The 22692-nt window shown below is 44.1% G+C and overlaps 6 protein-coding genes across 7 annotated transcripts; 3 read left to right on the top strand and 3 right to left on the bottom strand.

Annotated features, from left to right (window-relative positions):
• Positions 1 to 20: 20 nt before the first annotated feature.
• Positions 21 to 5933, bottom strand: fab1 (1-phosphatidylinositol 3-phosphate 5-kinase fab1). Its single transcript, XM_018012877.2, has 7 exons — positions 5388 to 5933; positions 3011 to 5327; positions 1008 to 2948; positions 781 to 946; positions 568 to 725; positions 345 to 506; positions 21 to 281 (listed from the first exon to the last, which is right to left on the bottom strand). Exons 1-7 carry the CDS (start codon positions 5931 to 5933, stop codon positions 94 to 96), a joined length of 5478 nt encoding a protein of 1825 aa, XP_017868366.1. The 3' UTR covers positions 21 to 93.
• Positions 5934 to 5954: 21 nt separating this feature from the next.
• LOC108617170 (anaphase-promoting complex subunit 13) lies at positions 5955 to 6775 on the bottom strand. The gene is made up of 3 exons (XM_018012879.2): positions 6616 to 6775; positions 6158 to 6304; positions 5955 to 6093 (listed from the first exon to the last, which is right to left on the bottom strand). The coding sequence occupies exons 1-3, from the start codon at positions 6625 to 6627 to the stop codon at positions 6010 to 6012; spliced, it is 243 nt and encodes an 80-aa protein (XP_017868368.1). The 5' UTR covers positions 6628 to 6775; the 3' UTR covers positions 5955 to 6009.
• Positions 6776 to 10433: 3658 nt separating this feature from the next.
• aft (cap methyltransferase 2) lies at positions 10434 to 12820 on the top strand. Its single transcript, XM_018011680.2, has 3 exons — positions 10434 to 10850; positions 10911 to 11057; positions 11113 to 12820. Exons 1-3 carry the CDS (start codon positions 10563 to 10565, stop codon positions 12769 to 12771), a joined length of 2094 nt encoding a protein of 697 aa, XP_017867169.1. The 5' UTR covers positions 10434 to 10562; the 3' UTR covers positions 12772 to 12820.
• On the bottom strand, positions 12761 to 13933 carry Ubc10 (ubiquitin conjugating enzyme 10). The gene has a single exon (XM_018011691.2). The coding sequence runs from the start codon at positions 13702 to 13704 to the stop codon at positions 13240 to 13242; it is 465 nt and encodes a 154-aa protein (XP_017867180.1). The 5' UTR covers positions 13705 to 13933; the 3' UTR covers positions 12761 to 13239.
• A 324-nt stretch (positions 13934 to 14257) lies between these two features.
• Positions 14258 to 17763, top strand: LOC108616473 (ribosome biogenesis protein BOP1 homolog). The gene is made up of 5 exons (XM_018011678.2): positions 14258 to 14440; positions 14501 to 15842; positions 15912 to 16399; positions 16462 to 16757; positions 16820 to 17763. The coding sequence occupies exons 1-5, from the start codon at positions 14342 to 14344 to the stop codon at positions 16971 to 16973; spliced, it is 2379 nt and encodes a 792-aa protein (XP_017867167.1). The 5' UTR covers positions 14258 to 14341; the 3' UTR covers positions 16974 to 17763.
• A 66-nt stretch (positions 17764 to 17829) lies between these two features.
• On the top strand, positions 17830 to 22568 carry Dhit (regulator of G protein signaling double hit). 2 transcript variants are annotated; one of them, XM_089471087.1, is made up of 7 exons: positions 17830 to 17969; positions 19201 to 19740; positions 19812 to 20129; positions 21693 to 21770; positions 21846 to 21907; positions 21967 to 22255; positions 22323 to 22568. In XM_089471087.1, the coding sequence occupies exons 3-7, from the start codon at positions 19813 to 19815 to the stop codon at positions 22405 to 22407; spliced, it is 831 nt and encodes a 276-aa protein (XP_089327213.1). In that variant the 5' UTR covers positions 17830 to 17969; positions 19201 to 19740; position 19812; the 3' UTR covers positions 22408 to 22568. The 2 variants fall into 2 exon arrangements, with proteins under 2 accessions (XP_089327213.1, XP_089327214.1); XM_089471088.1 differs by lacking the exon at positions 17830 to 17969 and adding an exon at positions 17976 to 18295.
• Positions 22569 to 22692: the final 124 nt, after the last annotated feature.

Raw genomic sequence — 22692 nt, 5'->3', positions numbered from 1 at the left:
TTTATCAAATCAATGTTAACTATGCGTTCTTGAGCAGCTTAACGAATTGCTACTTGGTTTAATTAATGATACATCAACAGCAGATTTCAGTTGTCAGATCTTAGAGAGCCCCTCCCAGCGATCCGGCACGATATTGAAATAACGATCCATGGCATCAATAAAGCGCTGCTTATAGGGCTGTGGCGCCACAATGGTCGGCTTGCCCATGCCGCCGCCCAGCAGGCCGGTCTGCTTCAGCATTGACTCCAGTTTCTTGTCCAGCGTAAACGTGCGTATATAATCTAAGAGAGAATCGACAAGAAATACTTAAGAAACTTTAGAGCTGTGTGTTGATTCAGACGCACCTATTATGCCCAGTACGAGCATATTACGTTTGTCATCCAATCCCACCAGCAGGGAGTAGTCCATGATCTCGTTGCGCTCCAAGAACGAGGCATCCCTTTGCAAGGCATCCCGCAGCACGGTTTTGCTGTGCGACAGCACGTACAACGGCTTTGACCAGGACACTGCAAGGCAATTGATTTATTAGCTAGCAGCTATCATCGCACTGACCCTTGCTGCACTTACTCTGTACTAGATTCTCGTCGAGCAGCACAATCTCGCCATTCATATTGGTGGGATCGACGAGGCGATTGCGCTCAGAGCCTTTCAAGTCAAACTTATCGGATATATCGCAGCCATAGAATAGATTCTCCATCACCAGCAACGACTTCTCCACAAAGGAACTGCAAGAGCAGGTGAGAATGAGTATTTACATGGTAAACAGTTGGTTTCACTTACTCCTTCTTTTTAATGCTGACTTTGAAGACGCCAAAGATCTTGGCCAGCAGCGTGGGCTGCTGCTGCTGCTGCTGACACTTGGCTATGTACTCAAAGTACTCCGGCGCAAAGTTTTCGAAGAGTGCCATCTCCCTCTTGCCCATCTCCTTAAGTACGAATCGATCATCTGGAAGTTAGCCAACATTAGAGAATTTCGAATAGACAGGGGATGTACGATATATGCTCACCCAATGTTTTGCAGAATCGTGAGCCAGATTTGCCGCCACGTGCCTCCCATTGCACGCTGCTGGAGAGGCTTCGCGCCAGCGCAATGCGTGACTCCTCCTCGGCGTCCAACTGCTCTTTCAGCGGCAGGCCGGACACATCACTGGGCTTGCGCACGATTTCGATGTCGGAACCGTTGCGATTCTGTGAGATTCTTAGCTCTTCGCGCATCTTACTCTTCTCCAGCCGGCGATAGAGCGTCCTATCCAACTTGGGCGGACTCAGGCATTTGGCGCGCATCGCATCAAACTCGCGCGCAAAGTAGATCTTACACTGGAATTGACTGCTGGGTCCGAAGGTGAGCGTGACATGTGCACTGGGAGGCTGGGGCTGTGGTTGTGGCTGTGATTGACCTTTCGCCTTGATGCGCTCCTCGGAGTCCACACTAGAAACTGGCTCGTCCGCATCGCTGTCCAGTTGCTTGTGCTTCGGCTGCGGACTCGACTGGGCATCGCCGCTGGCTACGTCGGCAGCATTGAGACCAGCTAAAGAGCGCTGATACTCCGGCGAGGTGAGGCTGTAAGCAATCACCGAGCTAAGATCGTTTTCATGCACCACCACGGGTATGGAGCCCATGGGCAGAGTGAGATACTCCTGCGCTGAGAACGGGCTCTGGAGAAGATTCGACTGGCTATTCGTAGTCTGACGCAGGGTGAGTAATCGCGACTTGATGGACTTCTTCATGTTCACTGTTGAGGCCAGCATCTGGTCAACGGTCAGCTTCTTGTCCGTATCTGGATTATCTTCGCCGGAATACTCGACTGCTGCAGTGCCGTCCGATTGCTGGCTGTTAGCTTTGCTCTTGGCCAGCTCCTGGCTGGCAACGGTGTCCGGCTGCTCCGGCCGCAGCTCCTCGGTGCATATGGTGCCAGCATCCACGTGATGCGGTTGCTTGGCATGCTTCTGGGCTAGTTGTTCGATCTCGTGCAGGCGCGGACCCCACAGCTCAATGTTCTCGGCCAGCACACGCTTGGCCATGATGAGGGCGTCGGCTATGTCATACGAGTTGACCGTCTGCTCCGTCAAGAGCGTATGCACGATCTCCACCTTTTGCTTGAATATGAACTGATCCTTGGTGAGTGTGGCCTTCAGCGTGGATACCAATGGTGAGTTCTCCTCCTCGGAGGCCAGGTCGGCAATACGCTCGTGTATGCGCGTATATACCTCGTGGCCACGTATCGAGAAGCTCTTGATCTCCTCCTGCACTTGGACGCCAATGAATGGCTTGGGCAACTCCAATTGCAGCGTCAGCGAGGGCAGCTCCGTCTCCCAAACCTCAACAGGGGTGTACTGAAACTTGGCGCCAACGCCACGGAAGCTGAAGTGATGCACATAGTCCCGGTGCAGCGAATGCTCGCATGGACTGCTCTGCTCAGTGGCTCCACTGCCAGGCTCTGTGAGCGGCCGCCGTACGTAGGCGTGGCCGTGGAAGCGCAGCTCCAGATACTTCGCCAGGGAGAGCCGCTTGGCTGCATCCGAAAGCGGCACAGCAGGCGTCGTTGCATTACATTTGCTGCACCAGGAGGTGAAGTAGATGCGCTTGGGATCGGAGCGAGTCAAGTCATCGGTGAGATAGACATGAACACAGCCCAGCGAATGAACGTAGCGACGTACATGACCAAGCATGGGCAGATTGCACGACGGGCACATTGAGTTGAAGAGGCAACAGTATCGTTGCAGGAACTGCTCCAGCATGATGTCATGCTGGCCATAGAATTTCATATCCAGCAGCATGGGCAGCTTGCAGAAGGACGAAACACCCTTCGGATTATTGTGAAAGCTGCAGAAGAGCACCGGCAAACGCTGATGATTCTGTGGATCAAGTGCGTCCTTGTACAGCTGCTCATCGGTGACCTTTTGCGGACGCTGTATAGCCTCGCCCATCTTCTTCTTCTTCTTGAGCACTGCAAAAGGAATAGAGAATTAGAGAAGCAAATGGAAAATCGCGCATTCTTTGACTACTTACTCGAGGCCTTGCCTTTAGGAAAGCGACCGCCAAAGGAGCGAAACTCCGCTAGAAGCGTCTGTATTTCCCGACTTGTCACCGGCGTTGTGATCTTCATTTTGACAAAATCGTGAGCCGGCAGCAGCTGCTGTTCGTTCTCCTTGTTGCCCGGTTCGGCATTGGATTTCAATGGATCCGTTTCGAGGCTGTCGGGACGTTCAACTGCGCTAGTTGATTTGGACCATTGCTTGGAGAAATACAGCTCGGCCGGGAACAGTTTGCGTAGCTTACATTTGCGACCTTGCTCTGTCTCCAGATACGGAAGAGGGAACGTCAAAAACGGACTGACGGACAGCACAGTGGAGCTGAGTGCATTGCGGAAGCGATTGTCGTAGCGCATCTCCACCTCCAAGGCTTGCACATTGATGTTGGACTCAGAGCTGGACACCGACTCGATCTGCGAGGAGCGCAGTGGATCCGTGAAGTCAGCCACGTTCTCACTGACGGCGGCCGTGAATTTCTCGTCCGATTTGCGTTCAGTCAATGGCCGCTTGACGACAGAGCGCAACTGCGGTTCCGCCTCCAGCTGCTCCTCGGCAGCATTCTCGGTGTTGGGACTGGACTCCTTGGAGTCGAATATCGATGGCTTCGGCGCGAGCGGCTGCGCGAACTCGTCCAGCAGAAACGACATCTCGAGTCGCCAATTGTAGCGCGCAAAGAGCAGCGCCGAGGCCACCTTCTTGACGCGCGTCAGCTCCGCATTGTTGCCACCGCGCAGCAGGCAGGTGTAGCCTCGCGGACTGTTCAGATTCTCGAAGAACATTAGGGTCTTGCCGCAGGCATAGTTGCGGATGTGGAAGCTATTGCAATAGCCCAGCTTGGGCATGGTAATGTTCGACTCAATGGAGCTGACGATGTCGCACTGCAGCGTGCGCGCTAGACGCTCCATCACGGAGAGCTTCACGTCTAGCACCAACGTGACACCTTGGTTGCGCAGAAAGTCTTGCGCGATGCCAGCCACATTCTTGTGGACCAGCACCACGTTCGGCTCGAACTTCATGATGCGCTTGCAGACATTATGTAGGTATTCCTTCTCTTGCAGCAGTACCGTCTCAATGGTCACGAATTTGCCCTCGATGCGCTCGTAGACAATGGGGCACTGGAGCAGCAGAATGCGGGGAAACTCGACACGCGTGGCCATATCCTTGTGGGCGACATTCTTAGAGAATGCCACGCCATGCACAATCTCTGAGTCCTTGCGCCTCCCACCCGGCACCTTCTTAAAGTTGACATAGTTACGTATGTCCATGAGATCGTTGGTGCAGTACTCGGGCTTGAAATGATTCGCAGCCGTCGAGCAGAGCGTTTGCAGCACTTTTCCCCACTCGGCATCCAGTTGATGGGCGCGCAACAGCTGGTCCAATAGCTGCTCCTCATGGTTGCAGTAGGATTCCAGCAGTTTTGTCGACACCGCCGTCGCGCACATATCATTTTCCAGTTCCAGATCGTGGGCTGATTGAAAGCTCAAGGAGACATCCATGGACTTGGGCGGCTGCGGTTCCACGCTGCTATCAAATTGCGGACTTATGGGATTGGGGCCTTCGTTGCCTGTGTCTAAGACAGCAGCCACGTTCGCGCCCGGACGCGACAGCTCCGCAAATCTGTAGTGCAATGTTGGATCGAACTCCGTCTGCTCGGCATCGGGCACAATTGGCTCGAGAAAGCCAGCCGCCAGCATGGCATTCAGTATGGCCACAGCCTGCACCTCGTTGGCCGACTTGTTGTTCGTATTGAGAAACTCTATGAGCAGCTGGCCACAGTTTTGGATAGGCAGCTCGCGTCGCATCTCCTCGTGCAGGGTGATCAGTGAATTGGATTGCTGCAGTATGTACTTCCGATCATCCATGGACAACATGGTATAGTTCGCTTGCGAACTGAAACGCTCCTCCTGGTAGCCCAGCGAAGTCTTTCTGGACAGCTGCACGCGCTGCTTCTGGGCAGATAGAGTGCTGGGCGCATTATCCTGCACCTCGAGCTTGTTGCTCAAATGCTGCTGCAATGCCTGCATATTCTCATCCATGTTCGTGCTGGAGGACTTCAGTGAGGTGAGCACAATCTTGGAACAGTAATTGCACACCTTCAAGTCGCCCTCGCAGCGTATAATACTGCCTGGTACCACCTGATTGCAGCACTTGGAGCAGAAGATCTGCCCGCAAAGCCGACAGTGGTGTTTGCGACGAAATGTGGTGAATTTTTGTGCACAATCATAGCACTCCTTGGCCTTGGAGTCGGGCATCCACAGCTTCTGCAGCTCTGTTTTTTTATAGTTGCACAAATCCTATTAAAGAGAAGTTAAATAAATAATCTGCACTACATTCATTTTCAGAGCTGCACTCACATTATTATTCTTCGAAGCAACAATACTGCTAATGTGTTTAACTACGTTGGAAACGGTGCGAACCTGATTCGCTTCACCGGGCAGCTGGTCGACACGCTCGTTGGCTTCGGCTGTCTCCTCCATTGTTGTTGTCGTGCTACTGCTCTGGGTTTCGCTGCTTTTACGCAACTTCAGCGTTGTTGGTGGCTGCGGGCGAACTGCATTCAAACTACTTGATGAGCTGGTCTGTGTGTTGTCGCTGTCCAAGTGTGAAGTGCTCCTGTCGATGGTCGATGATTTGCGCTCATCGTAGAACCTGGACTTGCCCACTTGGACGCTGCTGCTCGTGCCGCTGGATATATCGTTGACTGTGTTATAGCTTTGATTATAAACATTTTGAATTTTATTAACCACTCGACCAAATAGCGAATCTGGTTTATCTTCGAAATTACGCGCGAATTCGGTTAGTTTACTGGGCGAATGTAGATGTTGATGTATTGAATTGTTATTGCTGCTGCTATTACTATTGCTGCTGTTGCTGTGACTATTGTTGCTACTGCTACTCATGTTGGGGTGTTATAAATTAGACTTGTGGTATTACTACAGTTGGGGACGTGCCACCACAGAGGCTGCTCGTCCTTGGTTAGATAGCTGTTATGTTGAGTTGATCGATTAAAGCGGCATCCGGTGCCAGCGAGCCAAGCGCCAAATCTGTCCACTTTTGTTCCTGTTAATAAACGATTTTTATGACACCGGAACATGTGGCAAATCACTTATTGGTTATTGCTCACCTGCTCGCTCAAAGTTAGATGTGAATCACCACCATCGGCTTCTGGATCGGGCAATTTCTCAATCGGTACTAGTATCTGATCGTATGGCAGTGCTTCCATGCGCCAAGCATTGTCCACAATGTCCAATAATAGATCATCAATCGGTGCCTGTGAAAAAATAGCAACGCCCACTCTTAGACTTTACGAAAATGAAACAGTAACTACGATAAGCTGATAACTGCGCCTAATATTTACTCAGCCATGTTAATTACGTCATTGACGGCCGGCTGTGCCCCTAATACCTATTGTTATGTCTATACTTTGTATGTGTGAATATTAGGTAGATTTATCACAAAGCCACTCTCAGATAACGAAATAGCGCAACACGTTTGTGTGAAGTATTAATTATAGACAACAATACCATGACAGTTCTAGTTGCAGTTGCTGTAAGTATCGATAGAGCCATAAATTAAACTTACTTGACTATCCATCACTTAAAGTAAATGTTTTTACGTAGATTATCCAGCTTTACTTAATCTTCTTCTACAATTGTTTACGTTTTTTACAGTGACAGAGCTAATCGAAAAACAGCTCTGTTGCGATAGCCAGCTTAATATCGATAATAAGCAGTGATGCTAAATGATATCGCCCAACGGCCGCAGTTCAAAAAATGGCGCTGCCAACTTTTGAACTTTGTAAGTGCTCATGAGCTTATTGAATTGCGGGCTTTTAGTCTGTTTACTTTTCAAATGTTTACGTTTGTCGAATGTTTTTTTTTATTTATTTTTATTATTTTGCTTATAAAGTGGTCACAGCAAATTGCCCAATTGCTATTGTGCTATAAATGTCAAAATTAAACTTGTTATTGTGAGGAAATGTTTGTGTATGACAAACAGTTGCGTCTAGAAAAGAAACTCAATTTGGGTTTATATTTAGAGATTATGTTTACATTTATTATATATAATTTAAATAATTATTGGAATATATTGATAAAAAAATAAGTTTAACAAGTTAATTTAAATTCCAAAAATAGTTTTTAATTGCCAATGGAAACTCTGTTTAAAAATTATAATGTTGCAATAGAACTAGGAGTAAGGATATTTTCATTCCATAAAATCCTGCACTGCAATGCACGTCCTGAAGTTTATTTAATGAGAAATTCGATTAGTGTTTTAAAGGACTTTTAAGGTTATCCTTCTGAGTATTTTTCTATGCTGAAAAGAAAGTTTAAATATAAATGGAATATTAATTTTCGTTTTGTGTATAGAAGCAATTGTGAATGGAACGACTTGTTGCTGATTTACTGTATTCCTTCGAGTGCCAATAAAAAAAAGTTTTTATAAACATTGAATGATTTTATTATAATGACTGTTGACTGTTCCATTGAATAACTGACTAGATGCAGCATAGCGCTATGCAATGCGCTTTGAAACGTCAGCTATGCCGACATCTTGCCAATTCAACAATAGATGCGATAAACCGAAATATTTATAAATATAGATGATATATATATATTTGAAACACAAATTAAAGAACTTCAAACAATTCGTTGTTGTAATTTCGCATGAACGAAGCGTATTATTATTTTTTTTTATCAATGAAATGCTTGTTTATGTCTTCTTATTTTTTGTTTCTCCTTTTTGAGTTTTTTTTTTTTTTCTTGATAGGCACTTAACAAGTTTTTTTGTTATTCTGTGTTATTTCTGCTATGAGTGTTTGTATAGAGTGGAGTAGAAGAACAAGAGGCAGAGACAATTGTAATCCGTCAACGATGAAGACTAATTGGCAACTGATTTGAAAGCCATGAGTCGAGCTTAGCACCACACCTCGGCTCTGAGCAACGACTACGACGACAATGACGACAACGACGACGACGACGACGACGACGACGGCACGGTTAGAAGTCCAAAAGCGACAATTGAAGAAGTTTCAATTTATGTGCATATGTGTGCGTATGCGAGGGTGTGTGTGTGTGTGTGTGTGTGATGTGCAGCTCAACAAAAGTTTAAGAAGAAGCAATACAATAAAAATGTTGTCTAAAACGGGGATTGATACCCGTTGCCAGCAGACGATACACACGCTTTAAATACCTCCTATGCAAAGTGGGGGTGCACACACACGCACACGCACACCTGTGTATATACTGTACAGACTGCCTGTACAGTGGCAGGTAGCTGACGCTGACGCTGGCTTAGTGCTCAGCGCTGAGTTTTTAGCGCAATGGCGCCTGCTCGGCATATTAATGAACTCCCTTTTGAGCAAGAGAAATATGAAATTAAAATAAAATTTTGTTGCCAACAAAAAAAAAAAAAAAAGAAAAAAGAAAATAAATCGAGAGAAATATAAAAACCGCCGTGTCCACGTTCGGGTCCGACAAACTGCCGCCGTATTGGTATGTGTTGTTGTTGTTGCTGTTACTTTGGTTGTTGCTGTTGTTGCAGCCAAAGCCAAAAAGTCAATTGAATGCAAGCCCCACTGGCCACTAGCCAGGGCGTTACTTCCGCTATGCATAGTCGTAACCGAAGACAGGGACTTCAGTAGAGAGCTAGCTGGAAAAGAAGACCCGCAGACGGATCGGACGGATCGGACAGACCGACCAGACCTTCGCAGTAAACTGTAGCCAAGTGGAGCTCTCTGCACATTACATACATGTATTTATGGCCAATTAGATAAAACAGTCACGTGCCAAGCCAAGAGCTGCCTTCTACTATATAACTCTGCCGACTTACACTTACACACATACATACATATATCTCTTATACATATGTATATGTATATAGTTGTTATATAAAAAGTGTGTATACCATTGAGAAATGTAGTGGGTTTTGTTCTGCTATTGCAATGCATTTGGATTCGTAAGCATTTGTTTAATAATTTGAATATTATTATTCATATGAACACGTCGTCGCCTGATTCGTTTCGTTATAAAGTGCTATAAAGTCGGCAGCTCACGCGCCAATTTAGTGACCAAAAAAAAAAAAAAAAAAAAAAAAAAAAGAGAAACAATTTGAATTCCAAAGTTTGGGACATCATCGCAATGATTCAAAGAGTTATTTCGATTTTGGTTTTGATTTCCAAAAATCAACTTTAAAACCCTTTCTTCACATATGGCATATGGGTTTAGCTTTAACAAAGTACCGTTGTCTATTCTGCTTCTTTCTTTTTTCTTACCCATATTTTCTATTTCCGCTTGTGAGTCAATTTGTTTTCTATTAATTCGCAGCTTTATATGCATCGGGCGAACCCTCGATTTATCCATAAATACTTTTCCGTCTGACTGTTTCATAATATCTCCCTCTTTATTCATTTTCGTATTCTCTATTTCTTTTTTTATAGTTCACCCTAATATGCCAGCACTAACTGAACAGTAGAAATTTCTCTTAATTATCAATTTCATATTTTAGGCACATATATGTAGAAATATTTTTATGAAAGGAAAGGAAACTAATTTTCAATGGAAAAAATTGAAAGATTCCCATCAAGTTAAGCGGAAACTAGCCGGAAAAGCTGATGGGATAAGAGTTATGAATTTAAAAGAGAAATTTAAAATAAAGACTAAATTGTGTTATATTCATATTTAAAATATTTGTAAAATATTACTATTAATCGAATAGATCATAAAAAATAAATTCCATGAAAGCCACAAATGCATTTATGACATAAAATAAAGAACTACATAAAATGTATTCAATTAACATTGCTGCATAGATGCAAAAAAAAATTAAATTTTAAATTTAAATTTTATATAGGAATAGTTTTAATATCTATACATCTTACCCAACAGTAGCAATCGAATTTTAATGCTTCGGTAATGCACACATAATAATAAAGTCAATGTGATGTAAACAAATTGGATACTAAGTAATTAATCTATTTTTAATTGTATGCATTTAAATTTTACTGCGAATAGAAAAACAAAACACTCTTTATATAAATGAGTTTCCCCATTTTAAAAGTATTTGACTCATCATAATTAAAATAGCAATTGTTGACTGAAGAGAAACATAGACTTTAATTTGAATTGGGGCGCCAAAAATCTCGCGCTGCCAACTGTTGCTTTTAGGCAAGCAACTGTAGTTAACAGTACATCGATAGTCATCGATAGCTTTACAGCTGGTAGCTATCTGTTAATTTCAAATTGGTAATAACATTAATTAACCAAATCAATGTAAATATATAAATAAACATAAAATAAATAATTGAAATTGATAATACATGTTAAACTGATGAAATAAAATAACAAGACAAAATATCTTTACTTATTAACTATTTCAACTTCGTTATTACTACAAACTGTTAATAACAGTTCTTGATAATGTTAACAATTCGCGCTGTTAAGTCTGCTATTTGGATTATTTATTTCTTAAGAAAAACTAAACAAATTTAGTTTCATCATTACTCTTAATTAATTAAGAGCTGCCAAAATATGCGTCCCAAACTAAACATAAGAGAGGAGGTGGAGCAGCTGTTTGAAAAGAAATTTCAATACCAGAAGCCGAGAAACGAGGCTTGGCTGCTGCCGGCACATAAGCCGCTCTTCAGCGAATTCTACCAATACGAATCTCTACAAGAGCTAAAGCAACAACTCAACAATGTCAAAAGCAAATTAAATAATTATGGTGTACAAGAGTGGAGCACACATACGAATCGTCGTGATCCATCGGGTGAAATTTCCTGGCGACTCAAAAACGAAACCAAAGCGGAGTTTGTGACTGTGAGTGGAAATTACGGCCTAATTGAGTGATTTCGTTTTTACCAACTCTTTGCTTGACAGGTAGCTTGGTGCAAGTTCTTCGAGTGTTTGCATCGTTATCCATTGATCAAGCAACCGGAATTGAATACGCTGCATCTGTGCGAGGCTCCAGGCGCATTTATAGCCGCCCTCAATCACTACCTGCACTCGACTTACACAAAGGAGGAGGTACAGAGAGATGGAATATTTCATAAGTAACTAACTCAATTAATTTCTTCCGCAGATTAATTGGCATTGGCGCTCCACTACGCTCAATCCCTACTATGAGGGCAATGCGTTGAATGAAATGATAACCGACGATCGCTTTATTTTTCACACACTCAACAATTGGCTCTTCCACCGGGACTTCACTGGGAATCTACTCAACGTGGAGAACATTGAGCATATGAGAGACGTCTGTGCCAAGGATTTGCCAGCTGGTGTGCAATTGATAACAGCCGATGGCTCCATCGATTGCTCGGCCCAGCCCGATTGCCAGGAGGAGATTGTGGCGCGTCTGCTGTTCGCAGAGATATTAAGCGCACTTCACATTCTAAGTCCAAGTGGAAACTTGGTTATCAAAATGTTCACGCTCTTCGAGGCGTGCAGCGTATCCATCATGTTCATGCTCAACTGTATATTCGAGCGGGTGCACATCTTTAAGCCGGCCACATCGAAGCGTGGCAATTCGGAAGTCTATGTGATATGCCTGAACTATCAGAAGGATATGCCTGGACTGTCGCACCTGTTGGAGGCGATGCGGTCGAGACTCGCACAGCCAAACGATACCATGGTCATGCCTCTGTTTGCCAAGTCACAGATACCCAACGATTTTCTGATGCAGCACAACATCGTCTGTCGGCTGTTCCTCAAGCTGCAGGAGGAGGCCATAGAGAGCAGCATCTATGCGTACGAGTCCAAGGATCGCTACTATTTGCGTCATCTGCATCAGCTGCGTGGCGTCGTCTCCTCCATGTACTACAATCGCTACAAGGTGCGCCCGCTCCCCGAGGAGCTGTGCATCGTGCAGCAGGCAGACATCAATAAGGCACTGGGCTTCTCGGTGCCAGTTTATGGCGGCTCCTATACGGAACGGGAGCATCTGCGTCAAGGCGATGTGCTGAAGCAAATCTACTGCCTGCGGCGGGAGTTCAATCAACTGGAGAAGTGTCCCACTGGTCTGCGCAGCTACAGCCATGTGAAGCTTCATGCAAAGCAGCTGCAACTGCAACCATGTCGAGGTGCTCCAATTGGACAGCTGCTGAGTAGTCTATTTGCCTCCGAGCCGGTGCTGCTGCTCCGTTTGCGTATTCTGCAGACCTTTGACCTGGATCCGCTGTGGCAAACGGCGGCAAAGTGCTCGCTTTGCGATGGCAATAATCACATAATGCGCGCATTTGATTACGCACCTGACAGCCCGGCCGATGAGTCAACATTTTATAAAGTTCAGCGACGTTTCTTTGTTGCTTTGGTTGACTCACTGCTGGAGCAACGCCCAGCGAAAATCGTATTCCAGGCATTTCTATTCCTCAGCCACTATGCGGCATCTGTGCTATTGCTAATGGCGGAGCAAATCTACGAGGAAACTCTATTTGAAAATCAGATCATTACGTTAAGTGGCCTGTCCACGGAACCTAAAGCACTGGAGCAGCTGCAGCAGCTACAACGTCTACTCAGAGAGGATGTGACTGACGGGCTGGATACTCTGCACAGCCTGTTGCCGTTGCAGCAGCTGCACAAGAATCCATTTGCCAGTGCCCTAATCCTCTACAACAACACCGTTCTGGTCAGTTGCTATCGGCGTATGCTCGGCGAGGAAGCGTTTCCCACTCGCTTCAGTCTGGAGCAGGAGCAGGAGGCGGCAACGCCAGCTATAAATGAGACTGCGACGATCGTGTGTTAATCATGTATTTTTTGTTTATAACATAAAAATATGATCATTGATCGTTGGATTTGCTGAGTTTTACATATTTCTTAAACTTTTTCTCTTCTGTTTTTCTCGTTTCTTGTATTTAAAAACAATGCAGAATAATTTCTACTACAAATATTTGTCGAGTTTATACAAATTTGACAAGAGCGTACATAAACTGAATTTTTGCAGTTTATGCATTTCTATATATATATTATTATATATATTCTCCCATCTTTTTTTTTTTTTTCTAAGCAAAAATTAGTGTAATTTTACGTGTGTGTTTGTGTGTGGATGTTAGTGTATGCATGTGTTAGTGTGTATAAGTTTTGTGTAGGTGTATGTGTGTGTGTGTTTTCGGTACATTTTATCATTTCTCATCCTGGTTTACAGTTTGGTTGTTTTTCATGAAGCGGCGCCGGCGCCTCTCCTCGACACGCCTCACCTATCGCCTTAATTGTTCTAGTCAGCCGGACGCTTTTCGCTGTGTTTCCTGGTGTAATCCTCGGCATTTTTCACAAATTTTTTTTTGTCCTTGAGAAATTCTTCGGCCAGTTCGGCGCGCAGCGGATGTTCGGGTTCGGGATCGTTGATGAGCGCTATTAGTGCCTGCACCACCTGGTCGGTGCGCGTGGCTGGCTTCCAGTTCTCCGTGCTGATGATGGGCAAACACACCTGACCCTTTTCATCGATGTTCGGATGGTAGATTTTTGTTTTGAAACTAATCTTTGGTGGCTTGAAGGGATATTCGGCCGGGAAATTGATTTCGATGCGAAAAGCGCCCTTGTTGTAGGGCGGATTGTCGGGCACAATCAGACCCGTCCAGCGCAGCAGATTATCATCGTCGGCCTTGATGTCACGAAACGATTTTAAGCTACTTTCCTGCAAATCTACGAGTTCCTTGCGCAGACGTCGCGGGGCAGTCATTTTTCTACTTTATAATTGTTGCAAATCGATGGCACTTGCAGTTGATTGTTTTCCGTTTGGCTATGATGCAATAGTTTCTTGCCGTTTATTTGCGATGTATATAGGGGAACTGTGTGCTAGTTAAGCACTCTATTTTACATTTTTTGTGGCAAGCTCTATTTAATTTGTATTCTCCTCAGAGTTTTGTAGTATTAGTACGTTCCTGCCGTTATTTAGGTAGTTATTTGATATTAAATTGCCAAGAGGCGTTATTAACGATGTGGCAGCTCTATGTAATATAACACTATAGTTTTCCTGCTTTAACACATGGTATTTCTCATACTAACAGCAACAGCTGTTAAACTCATGTTTTCACTTTACAGATATGCACCTGTTTATACATGCTCAAATTAATACATTTTGAGTCTATACAAATTGTAATCATTAACCATTCATTTTAATTTGTAATTATTTTGTATAATAATTCTAAGAATAAAGTATTTTTAGGCATATAGAAAAATGCCTGAAACGCATAATTGAGCGAATTTGGCATTCACACAAAACGTAGGCATATTTTTTTTTATCGATTTACCAGTTGCAATCGAAGTTTGTGCCGCAACACGTGCGCCAAATTGTTTCGTTTTGTTTTCTATTAAAAATGACTAAAAAACGGACAGTAAAACGTAAAGTTAAAGAACCTGAGCCCACAAAGGAACAACCTTCGGTTTCTGAACAGTCAGACAATGAGGAAGATGAGGTAAGCCAAGAAAATGAATACATATGAAAGTGAGATTTCAATTTTTGTTTTTTCGTCAAGGATCTGCTACAAGCTGTAAAAGATCCTGGCGAGGACACGACAGATGATGAAGGCATAGATCAAGAATATCAGTCGGACAGCAGTGAAGATCTAGAGTTTGAAAGCGACGAAGAAGGTAACTATTTGGGCAGAAAAGTCAGCAACGAGGCAGAAGAAGGTGAAGACGATCAAGACGAAGATGATGATGAAGACGAGGATGAGGGTGAGGATGAGGATGATGACTCTGATGATGATAGCGAGGAGAGCGATGCTGATGATGCCTCACCAACGCCTAAAGACGATCAGTCAAGCAGCAGTAAAGCAGCTGCTGCCCAGACAAAGGAGCCCATCATTCAGATAATTCCGCGTGATCCTTCAAAGCCTGAGTACGAGGAGTCGGACACTTCTGATGAGGAGGATATACGAAATACAGTGGGCAACATACCCATGCACTGGTATGATGAATACAAGCACATTGGCTACGACTGGGATGCAAAGAAAATTATAAAACCGCCAAAAGGCGATCAAATTGACGATTTCTTGCGCAAGATCGAGGATCCGAACTTCTGGCGCACTGTGAAGGACCCGATGACAGGCCAGGAAGTGTTGCTAACTGACGAGGATATAGCGCTGATCAAGCGCGTCAACTCGTCGCGCATACCAAATCCAGAACATGATGAATACGCTCCATGGATCGAATGGTTCACCTCGGAGGTGGAGAAAATGCCCATTAAGAATGTACCGGACCACAAGCGTTCGTTCCTGCCGTCGGTATCGGAAAAGAAGAAAGTTTCCCGCATGGTGCATGCCCTTAAAATGGGTTGGATGAAGACCACCGAGGAAGTGGAGCGCGAGAAGCAACAAAAACGTGGTCCCAAATTCTATATGCTGTGGGAAACAGATACGGGACGGGAGCATATGCGTCGCATACATGATCCTGTGTCGGCACCCAAACGTGATCTGCCTGGTCATGCTGAATCGTATAATCCTCCGCCCGAGTACCTCTTCGACGAAAAGGAGACAAAGGAGTGGCTCAAGCTTAAGGATGAGCCACACAAGCGCAAGCTGCATTTCATGCCACAGAAATACAAATCCCTTCGTGCCGTTCCAGCGTATTCCCGCTATCTGCGCGAACGCTTCCTACGCTGCTTGGATCTGTATTTGTGTCCGCGTGCCAAGCGTGTCAAATTGAATATTGATGCGGAGTATCTGATACCCAAATTGCCTTCGCCACGCGATCTGCAGCCATTCCCCACAGTGGAGAGTCTGGTCTATCGCGGCCACACGGATCTGGTGCGTTCTGTGAGCGTGGAGCCGAAGGGAGAGTATTTGGTTTCCGGTTCCGATGATAAGACAGTCAAGAGTAAGTAAATCATCTGTAATTTCTGCTAAATCCTGCTCTATATATTAATATATATTTATTTTATTTCAGTTTGGGAAATCGCCACTGGACGTTGCATTCGCACCATCGAGACTAACGATGTGGTCCGCTGCGTTGCCTGGTGTCCCAATGCCAAGTTATCCATTATTGCTGTGGCCACCGGCAGTCGCTTGCTCCTCATCAATCCTAAGGTGGGCGACAAGCTGTTGATTAAAAAAACAGACGATCTGCTGGCCGAATCGCCCAATTTGGATGTCATTGAGAGTGAGCGCATCAAGACAGCTGTGCAATGGTCCAATGCGGAGCCCGACGAGCAAGAGAAGGGTGTGCGTGTGGTCATAACACACTTCAAGCCCATACGTCAGGTGACCTGGCATGGTCGCGGTGATTACCTGGCCACCGTAATGCCCGAGGGTGCCAATCGCTCAGCTCTCATACATCAGCTCTCGAAGCGACGCTCACAAATACCTTTCTCCAAGAGCAAGGGCCTGATACAATGCGTTCTCTTCCATCCAGTTAAGCCTTGCTTCTTCGTGGCAGTAAGTGTATTTCCTCCTCCACATCGTTCCATCCCACTACATCTCATTCCTTTCCTTTACAGACTCAGCATAACATTCGCATCTATGATCTGGTAAAGCAGGAGCTGATTAAGAAGCTGTTAACCAACTCCAAGTGGATATCGGGCATGTCCATACATCCCAAAGGTGACAATCTGCTAGTGTCCACCTATGACAAGAAGATGCTCTGGTTCGATCTGGATCTATCAACCAAACCGTATCAGACAATGCGTCTGCATCGCAATGCCGTGCGCAGCGTGGCCTTCCACTTGCGCTATCCTCTGTTTGCATCCGGCAGCGATGACCAGGCGGTCATTGTGTCCCATGGCATGGTTTATAAGTGAGTGTTAGGTCGCTGCTCCTTTAAGTATGCCATGTTTACGCTCTCTTATTCTCTTTTAGCGATCTGCTTCAAAATCCATTGATAGTGCCGCTAAAGAAGCTGCAGACGCACGAGAAACGCGACGAGTTTGGCGTCCTAGATGTAACTTGGCATCCGGTCCAGCCTTGGGTGTTCTCCACAGGCGCCGATTGCACAATCCGACTCTACACATAAAGTATGCAGTGTGTTGCATCTTTAGTTTTTTAAGCGCTCAATTTGTAATATGAATGTTGAACGGTAGTAAACAATATATCCAATTGAATCACATTCGGTGCGTGTGTGTCTTAGTGTGTGTCGGTCCTGCTTGGTAAAGCTTGAATACAACCCTGGGTCAGTTTAGCCACTCAACGCCGAACAATCACTGTTCGGCGCCTGCTCCCCGGGGGTCGTTTAACCAGAGAGAAAGAGCGGAACGTAAAAGAGCGTAAAATTACGAACTAACACCAAAAGGCAACAACAACTGACTGCTGCTCATCAATACATTTACAGTTCTTTTTTGTTTTATTTTTTTTTGGTATGCTCAATTCAAGCAGCAACGGCAACATCAATGCTCGAAAGCACAAATCCCAACCGAATTCCAGTACAGTGTGAAGTGAGTGGGAGCCCGTGAGAGAGAGCGTGAGTGAGAGCGAAAGCTTTTCGCCTATTCTCTTTTGGTTGAAAGCGTTCGCGCGCACATGTCGCGATGTGTACCAGGAATCTAATCGCCTCGCTTTCGGCTCCACCACCCGACAACAGCAACTGTATAGCTATTTGAAAGCTTTTCCTTCAATCAGCAGTCAGTCGCTAGCCTTTGCCCATGTGAAGAGAAACGTTTGCACTTGTGCTCGTGCCGTCGTCGTCGGTCGTTGTCGTCGAGGATTTTGGGTTTTGGCTATCAGAGCGCGCACACACATACACAAATACGAAATAAAAGAATCAAAAAAAAAAAAAAAAAAAAAAAAAAAAAAAAATAGCAAAGAAATTCACACACGTATAGAAAAAAGCGCAGCAGTGAAAATGAAATGGCAATAATGTGGTAAAGCCAAAGCCCTCCCTCCCCTCTCAAAAAATAAAATAAAATGAAAATGAAAAATAAATAAAAATAAAATATGGCAACTGTGGAGCTATAAAAAAAATGCCAAAAATGTGAAAAGTATTGGAATATGAGAATCCAACAATTTAACGAATGTAATCATCAAATATAACGAGTGTCTAGCTAAATTGCACTACTTGCTCATACTCTCTCGCTTACTCCTGAAGCCTCGCGCCCTCGCCCGTTCCCCTTCCACTCCCTTGAATATAGCTCGCGTTCTCTCTGCTTGGCTCTCTTTCTCTGTGTAGAAGTTGAATCAAAGCAAAATCATTCAGAGCAAAAAGAAAGAATGAAGAAAAATACCTACACATATTTTTAGTGTGGCAAAAAATAAAATAAAATAGAAAAGAAATTGTATATATTTCGTTGCTCCTAAATACATTGAGCAGACACACAAACTAAAACAAAATCAAATCAAAATGTATGTCAGTGTGAGTGTGTGAGAGTGTGTGTGAATGTGTTTGTATAAATGTGAGCGGAAGCGCACACGATTGAAAATTGTTCAATATATATTTTAGCAAATGTAACGGCTGCCCTGTGAACGTGCGTGTGTATGTGTGCTAAATGCTAAGAAACAAGCAGCAGCATCAAGTGCAATTAACAGCTCTGCCCTCTGCAGCTGCTACAACGCACAACAAACAACAACAAAAATAATAACAGGCAACATCAGCAGCAGCCAGGCTAGCTAATCACGCATACGCCCCATCAGCCCCAACCAACGCAAGCCATAACGAAAATCAAAAAAATATATATGTACTTACATATACATACATGGATATGTACATATGTACGCACGCATACATAAATATTGAAGAAAATAACGGTCAGGCGACCTCGCTGCCGCCATCGTGTGCCATGTGTCTGTGTGTGTGAGTGTGTGTAATGACTAGCACAAGAAATAAATATAACAAAAAAAATTCCAAATAAATCTCCAGCTGCTCGCTGGAACTAAGAAAATGCTAAAAGAGAAATCAAATAAAAATAAAAAGAATTTCATAACACATGATATAAAATTCCCGTTTCAATTGCTCCTAATTACAAACTAATTTCGCTGTAAATACCAACAGTAGCAACAACAAGAACTACAAGAACAATAAATTAGTGCACCCACCAACAGTGCCCCCTTTAGTCCCTCCCCCTTCTACGCAGCTATTCCCGTGCCATCTGTAGCACCTGCCCACGCACGAGAGTCAGAGCGCGCAACAACGGACATGTCAAGAGCAGCACAGCACACTAAATCCTAATATTATTAATAATAATACATAGATATTCTAACTGTTTTCTGTGCTTCTCTTTCATCCTCCCTTTGCCAACTTGCCTGGTCAGATAAAAAATCAAAGGAACAGAAGCAGCGCCCGAAAGGCAGAACCAAATATTTCTCAGCATATTCATGTAAAAACTAAAAAAAAAAAAAAAACAGAATAATTCGGAGAGGAACAACAACAAGAAGAACAACAGCTACAAAAACAAAAACAACAGCCTGAGCAGCAGCAATAAAATCAAGAGCGTGCAAGGCGCGAGAGCCAAAGCACAAGCAAAAGCACTCGATAAAAAGTTATTAGCAAAAACATAAATACGTAACTTGCTCTCTGGACTCTCGCTCCCTCTCTCATTCTCTTCCGCACTCTCTGACTGTCACTGTGAAAAGGGCGCCCAACGCCAACGCGCAGCCCAACTGTTCTGCGAGCGTGTATGTGTATGTGTGTGTGGGAGAGGCAGAACGAGACGGACTGTAGGTAGGTCAGTGGCAGTGGGCGGCAGCCTAGCAGCAGCGCCAGCGCCAGCGGCAGCGGCAGCTGTGGCAGCTACGCCAACGCCAACGCCAAACGCCAAACGCCAACATCAACTGTAAATTGCAAAGGGCAGGTAAGTGTGGCATGTGCTCGTGTGTGTGGATGATTGAAATATATCAACTCCAATTTGTATATTCTGTCCAGCATGTCCTGCACCGTTTCCGAAATGCCCAGCGGCTGTCGCTTGCGCGGCATGAATGCATCCTCACAGAGCGCAGCTGCAGCTGCGGCCGCGGCGGCGGCCAACAATGGCAATGGGAACGGCAGCAAGGAGAGCGTCGGTGTTGGAGCTGGCAGTACCGCAGCGGGCGGTAACGGCGGCACAACGGGCACCAGCACAACGCTGCAGGGCAGCGTGAGCGCCACATCGAATGTGCTGCAGGAGTCAAATGCGCCGCTGCAACGGCCACAAACACAGAAGCCGTGTTGCTTTTGTTGGTGCTGTTGTTGTTCCTGCTCCTGGTGAGTATAATCCACACTTTAACCGTTTCCTACAATATGTAGGTAACGTACACACACACACACACACTCAATATATATGTATGTATGTATATTTCAACGGAATCTATTTCATTGTCGCTGCTCCACGGGTCGTCCAACCACAACAACAGGGCTAAATGGTAAGTTCCTACCTACACACATATACACACACACACACATACAAATAAACATACACCTACTGAAAAAAACACGCACACAGTGAATCCCACGCAGTCAGGGGCATTGCTTGCCTGCTCTCATCATTATTCGCAGCTGGCAATGCTCTGTTTGCCAGGCGAATAGTAAAAGCTCTCTCTTCAGCTGATGCTCTTTCACTCTCACTTCCACACTAGCCAAATGACACAAATGTTTCATTCACAATTCGCGGGAGCGCCAAAAGCTCTGAGCAGAGTATTTTTCAAAAATCACAGTCATACACAAATGACGACAAGCTGTTTCTAATGATGTTGCTATTGTTGTTTTTGCAAAAATGTTGCAAGTTTTCGTGAATGAAAATGAAAGCTGTTCCGTTCCCTGGTTGGGTGGGCACATCTCCCGCGCTTTTATGTGCTTAGCTATTGTCCATCTATACGCATTTAATCATACCAAGTACTTACACGCATACGAACAAGAGCACACAAGCATACGCACACACACATTTTCACACATACAGTAATACATATGGCCGTACGTATCTATGTTATATTGGCAAGCTGTCCAAGAGCGGTAAACAGATAACGAACTTTGATGAGTTCCTACGTAAAGAGGGTGCTTGTAATGCTTACCTGATATGAGGCAGCCAAATCTAATCGTAGATAACGTGTGGCCAGTTTACAGTTAACCACTGTGCTGGCAACAACAAATTATAGAAGAGTCAACGAAAGTCAGAAAAAGCCAAGCCGTTAAAGATACTCGCAACAGCTGTTTCTCAAGTAGCCAAAAGCTTGCACATATCGGTGATCCTTAACGCTGTTACACTAAGTAAAAGCTCTAAGCTGATTCAAAGTTGTACACGAAAAAGCTTTAAATGCAGCAAAAAGAAAAACATACAATGATTGGCTTAACTAAGCGTTTGCTGTACGTATGGAATACATCGAATGTACTTAAAAAATACCATTAAAAAACTCATGCTGAATAATTATAGATAATCTATAGGTATTGAATATTCAAAAATCAAAATAAGTATATAGATGAATTTTGTATAATGAATGTATGTATACGTACATATGTATGAAGGTGATAAAGGACTTTAGTCAATAGGTTTTTGGTTTCTAGAGAAACGGTTTGATAAGGTAATATGACGTTCTGCTTGGAATAGATATACAAATCATATTTTTTAGTCACTTACCATATCATATCAGATAAAAAGAAGCTTTAAATGAGAAAATGGAGCTACTATTTAAGTAGATTTTTATAGAAAGTATAGCTCCTATTGGAGATATCAATAGAGTGAATATGTAAAGTCCACTTCTCTAATTGTCATTCGCAATTCATATCATTATTATCATAAGTTTAATAAATGGTTAATTTTCCTTTTATTTACAGTCTTGCCATCAAGAATGCGGATGAAAATGCGCCCACCAAACGTGATCTCGTTAGCGCCGAATTCCTAGATGGCGATCAGTAAGTCATATCTCTATAAGTATCAAATTTATAGATCTAACTTGTGATGTCCACTATCTATCAACTATCTTGCAGACCCACATTAGAAGAAATACGTAGTTGGGGTAAAAGCTTTGATAAACTAATGACGAATTCAAGTAAGTCACAAATATAGGCATATAAGTATATCTGGATAATGTATTGAAATATTTTCCAGATGGTCGCAAAGTCTTTCGTGATTTTCTACGGAGCGAATTTAGTGAGGAGAACATACTGTTCTGGTTAGCCTGCGAGGATCTGAAGAAGGAGAACAGCCCCGAGGTGGTGGAGGAGAAGGCGCGCCTGATATATGAAGACTATATATCGATACTATCGCCGCGTGAGGTGTCGCTCGATTCGCGAGTGCGGGAGATTGTCAATCGGAATATGATTGAGCCGACGACTCGCACCTTTGACGAAGCTCAAATACAAATATATACGCTGATGCACAGAGACTCATATCCCAGGTAAAGAATACTTATATTCTATATAAATCGAACTAAGAGAACTATATAAATATATTGATTTTCCCAGATTCCTAAACTCGCAAAAGTACAAGACACTCGCTCAACTGCAAGACAATTCGAATGCCGGCTCCAAGGCGGATAGTCCCACTTAGAATGTTATTTAACTGATTTCGGACTTTCTTTTAACTTTAGTATTCTTTATTATTTGTTTGGGATGATCCTTAGAGTCGAGGCGACAACTGTAGCCGCTGTCCTGCCGTCGTTCGCTCAGCTTTTATTTAAAAAAAAAAAAAAAAAAAAAAAGAAAAGAAAATATAGAGAAGCAATATGTCATAAAAACTTAATAAATACAACTAATTCCAAGAGCAAAGTATATATAGAGATATATATACATGTTAGCTGGCGATCGATGGAAGCAGTGGCAACAGTTACGATTG

This window comes from Drosophila arizonae, chromosome 5 (assembly GCF_054131065.1).
Source record: "Drosophila arizonae isolate 15081-1271.41 chromosome 5, UAZ_ARI_1.0, whole genome shotgun sequence".
Classification (NCBI taxonomy): domain Eukaryota; kingdom Metazoa; phylum Arthropoda; class Insecta; order Diptera; family Drosophilidae; genus Drosophila; species Drosophila arizonae.
This window is presented reverse-complemented; position numbering and strand designations above follow the sequence as displayed.